The following is a 4981-nucleotide window of genomic DNA, read 5'->3' as shown; positions in this document are numbered from 1 at the left end:
CGACGTCGCCGTCATCGTAAATTCGTAACTCGTAGCTGTTCCTTAGACACAGTTCACAACAGTGGCGGATATATCCTAGTTCTAAGGGGGGGGGGGGGTAAATTTCACAGAGGTAATGACTTTCAACCACTCCTATTATTTTATTTGGAAATATATAACTATAATCGGTACACAAATATAAATAACAACACTTTTTTTTTCAATATAAATATTTATTTAAAATGTAAAAAAGTCAATATTTGTAGGAATTACATGATAGATTAATTCAATACAATTTGGTGGTTAAAAAAAAGTATTGAATATTTATAATTCAAAAATTTATATTAATTAGTAAGTAAAATTTAAAAAAAAACAAAAATATTTACAATATAAAATTTCTATTCCGGTTTTTCATTTTTGCAAACATGTCAATTACATTCTCAATATTAATATCAATGTCTCTATGCACATGCAACATAGTCAAACTACTAAGACGTTCATTTCCCATTTGAGAGCGTAACCATGTTTTCAATCTAAATAAGCAAAGCAAAATGCGCAAGAAAAACCTATTAGATTCATTTCATGCATCAACATACTATTAAGTATTATTATATTAATGTTATCTTATTATAAGCAAAGAGTTAAGCCAAGCTATATGTTATTATTATTCACTTAATAGTACATAATATGTTTTTTTTTTATATTTACCTTCTGAGTGTAGAAAAGGTGCGCTCAGCAGATGCTACACTGATTGGCAGTGAGCATATAATGCACAAAACTTCATGTAGAATAGGAAAAACATCATGATGACACTCATCTAAAGCATCTAATGCATTTTTACAGATATTTTTACCTAAAAAAATAAACATAATATTTATATCATATTAATTTTATAAATAACACAAAAACCAATAATAAGGTACCTACCTTCTGTTTCTTGTTTACTCCATTTAGCATACCAAAGTCCAAGTTCTCCATTTATTCTTTCTTCTGGTACATGTTCAAAAAATGAGTAACAAGTAATTACTTGAATAATTTTTTTGAAGGTGGTACATGTTTCTTCATATTTTATTTTAATCATGCAACTTGGAATTAACAACATAAGGGTTACAATATTTTCATTTTCTTTACTTAAAAATCTGTATTTTAAATCTTCTAATATACCTTCTAGAAGAGGTATATACATATTTATACGGTAGTAGTCCAAGGGATCCTTTGATCCAGAATTTATACTCCCTCTATGAGTTTGGCGACCGACGAGCCTAGGCAATTTCATTTCTACATCAAGTTTTTCAAAAACTAACTTGCTTTCTTCAAACAAACTTTTGAATTTGTCTTCACAGCTTGACCGATACTTTTGGAGTACATCTATAACACAATTAATGTGTGTTGATGCTGTTACTACATCTTCATCACGTTTTTGAAGAATTTTACTGATTGGGTATGTAACACTTAATATTTGTGATAAAGAATTAAGGGATAAAATAAAATCACATGTACAGAGTGCAGATATTAACATTTTGGCTTTCGCTGATGAAGTAATATCATTCCATTGTGAAATTTCAGTTAGAGTCTCTACAATGTTTACAAGTGAGTTTTTGAATTCCATTACGCTATCGTGTCTTTCTACCCAACGCGTTTCGCATAAGCTAGAAAGTGATTTATGACCAGTTAAATATTTTTTCAACACAAAATTACGTTTGGCAGATAAATTGAAAAAAGATATTGTTTCTTTAATAACACCAACACAGTTTCTAATAAGCTGTATGTTTGAAGACTTTGAGATACACAGGTTTAAGGCATGATTAGAACAAGGACTGTGAACTGCGTTTTTTGCAAATTGTTGGATTTGTTGAACTGCTCCATTAGCTGAAGAAACCATAACTGAGCATCCGTCCGTTCCTACACCTACACAATTATCTAAATTGAAATCAAAATCTTGCAATAGTTGTACAACAGCATTTCCTAAAATTTTACCAGTTATTTTAGGCTCTTGAATTTCACTAATAAGATCATTACTTTCCTCATTATCTTTCAAAAATGTATCTTTATTTTTTTCAAATATATAGTCATGGCAATTAATGAATCCCAAAAATTTTTCATTTACTTGATTTTTAAATATGTAACGGATGGTTAAACTTAATTGGGATATGTTAGAAATATCCGTTGTTTCATCAAATATCACACTAAATTGTTTTGCTTCTTTAGCTTCTGAACAAATTTTATTTAAAATATCTTTGCTGCAACAATCGATTATTTCATTCTGAGTGAACCCACTTATGTAAGTTGCTCTAGCAGTTGACGTTTTCAAATGATTTTTAAGAAGATGGTCTCCAGAGGCTACTCTAAATTTAAGAAGCTGTTTAAAATTGCCTTGATTTATCACAGACTTATCCTCGGATTTATCATTATCGATTGGGAATTCATCTAACGAAACTTTGCCATCATCTCGATGCCCACGCAATGCAATATTTTGTCGCCCTAAAAATATAATTGTTTCAATTATTGGTCTAAGGCGAGCACGGTTTTCAGCAACTTCTTTTTTTCTTTGAGAGTCCAACATATTTATTACTTCTCTATTAGGGTTTGAATATGTAATTTTAAAATCTATTGAACATTGAGCTGCATTTTTGTGATAATGAGTACTATTGTGAACCTCTAGTGCACCATCTTTGCCAAGCAATTTAGAGTATACATTTAGAGGTTTTGTCACCAACCTTTTTAACTGCTCTGTTTTATGAGCACCACCCATTGTAGAGGTTAAAAAAAGTACACATATTTTACAAAATAACCCTTTTTCACTATTTGAATACTCCAACCAGCTGAATTTCTGAAAATGATTCAATCGTAAATACCGCTTTTCTTCTTTTCCCTTTTTATTATGTAAAGAAAAGGGAAAAACAAAGTTTTCTGATGGATTATTATTTCGTTCAAGTATTGTGAATTTTATAAAATCATTCAATATTATGCTTCCACTTACTATTTGGCCGATATCTGTATTTGAAGTTACAATTGTGTTTGATTCTTTACTCAACCCTACCGGTTGTTCCTTTTCAACATGTTTTGGTTGGTCTATTTCTAAGTTTTCGTCAGGACTTTTACTAGTTGATGCTATGCAAAAATGCTTATTATTATCTGAAGTAAAATAAGAAGAAATGTTACGCTTCGACATATTATATTTTAAAAAAACACTACACGAACTATTACACAAGATGCAAAAACTACAGTGCCATAACTAAATTTTACTATGCGATAGTGCGATACTATGCGTAAACAATAATATTATGATTTATGAGTTATGACTTATGACTAACGGACACGGCTATAGATATTACTATCTTTAATCGTGCTATCAAATGACAATTAATACTCTATGGCACTAATTGTCCCAACATTTCATGGAGAAAAAAAATAATATTGTACAAGTGAAAAATCAATCAGCAGATAACACCAGTATAAATATTTAAATATCTATAATCAATGGTTATAGGCTATAGATAATATTGTAATAATGTATAGTGGTGGTGAAAATCCCAAGGGGGGGGGGGGGTCCCCCAATTCCCCCCCCCCCCCCCCGATATCCGCCACTGGTTCACAAAACCTACAACCATCACTTATCAGTTATCACCTATTACAGTAATTCTCTAATGGATCATGGCTTTGTCTTAAACGATAAGTGATCAGCGTGATGCCGTGACCAGTTGAAATAGGGATTCATTTTCATGTATAGTTAGATATAGGTAGATTGTTGAATTTTACTTCTAGGAATAATTTATACCTGCACGCCGACAAATACATAATTACACCAAAATGGTCAGGTTACAGGTAGTTTTGGAAATCCGTGGGCCATCGTGCCGTACAATCTGTAATCATACTCTGTTTTACCAGATTTTTCACCAACTGCATTCATTATAATATTATTATCTATTTCCATCAGAATTTTATTCTCAATGGCCATTAGCATAAAAGACTCTAGATTTTCATTGGTCATTGAATTTCTTAGCCAATTTTTCAAATACTTTAAGGTTGAAAATTACCTTTCGCAAGCCACTTCAGTAACTGGGAGAGTTATAATGTATTGATATGCTAAAAGTTTTAGCTTTAGTTAATGCAGGAGGAAGCATTTGCAAATAAATTATTTAATCAATACATTATAACAACATATTACACAGTTTTTACAAGGCTTGTTACAGCGGTTCACGACATCCGTATTCTCCAGGTCTTCATTTTCAGAGTTACTTATACTATATTACTTTTCATTATAGTCCTCATTGACAGATTTTTTTTTAAAAATGCTGGACTAAAAATATTTATTTTAAGTCTAAATCTAAATTGCTGAGGTTCCTATGTCCTATAATTATGTTTTGAAATGATAAGTACATATTATTTTTTATGGTGTAATATAAAAATACACAAAGACTAAAGTTTTATGCATTGAATAACAAATACATAAAATTGAGTTGTGTTTATGTAGTTATTATGTTGAGTTAATATTTATTTGGTTCCCATAAATTGTATACCTACCTATGGTATCAATTATAATAATTTGTCAATTTGGGAAACTATTTATTATCTCCAACAAATTAAGAAATCGTTATATCTTCTCCAGAATATATTGGAATTAATTACTATTAAAATAGTTTGATAAAATTCTTAAAAATTATTTTTAGGTATGTCAAAAAAAATTCACAGGAACTAAATCATTGTGTTGAAATGTTTAAATATCCTTTAATAAGTTAAATGTATTAATATTTTTACCAACCATAATAATATTTTATTATTTGTTTGTTATGTACTTGTATTTTTTTTTTTTTTTTTTTTAATTATTTATTATTAAATTGTTTAAAATTATAGAATTTGAACAATTAATTGAATGTTATGTTATAATATTCTCAATTTTTCAACGCGTAATTTTGTTTATAATTTTTTTTTTTTTAGTTTGTTACCAGCTCGAGCAGAAAATTGTAAAAAAGTTTTTTGTGAATTATACAATACCTACAGT

General features: G+C 29.5%; 1 protein-coding gene across 1 annotated transcript; it reads right to left on the bottom strand.

Moving 5' to 3' along the window:
- Positions 1 to 361: 361 nt before the first annotated feature.
- Positions 362 to 2731, bottom strand: LOC111026742 (zinc finger MYM-type protein 1-like). The gene is made up of 3 exons (XM_022304876.1): positions 907 to 2731; positions 688 to 832; positions 362 to 512 (listed from the first exon to the last, which is right to left on the bottom strand). Exons 1-3 carry the CDS (start codon positions 2729 to 2731, stop codon positions 362 to 364), a joined length of 2121 nt encoding a protein of 706 aa, XP_022160568.1.
- Between the last annotated feature and the right edge of the window lie 2250 nt (positions 2732 to 4981).

Source organism: Myzus persicae, unplaced genomic scaffold (genome assembly GCF_001856785.1).
Source record: "Myzus persicae strain clone G006 unplaced genomic scaffold, MPER_G0061.0, whole genome shotgun sequence".
In the NCBI taxonomy this organism is placed as follows: Eukaryota; Metazoa; Arthropoda; class Insecta; order Hemiptera; family Aphididae; genus Myzus; species Myzus persicae.
Note: the sequence above shows the minus strand (reverse complement) of the source record. Positions and strands in the feature narration are given on the sequence as shown.

Excerpts from the sequence above, each read along its gene's own strand:
- LOC111026742 (XM_022304876.1), bottom strand. The coding sequence starts at position 2,731 with ATGGGTGGTGCTCATAAAACAGAGCAGTTAAAAAGGTTGGTGACAAAA. Across the intron at positions 833-906 it reads GAGTAAACAAGAAACAGAAG|GTAAAAATATCTGTAAAAAT; the intron begins GTAGGTACCTTA and ends TTATTTTTTTAG. Across the intron at positions 513-687 it reads ACCTTTTCTACACTCAGAAG|ATTGAAAACATGGTTACGCT; the intron begins GTAAATATAAAA and ends TTGCTTATTTAG.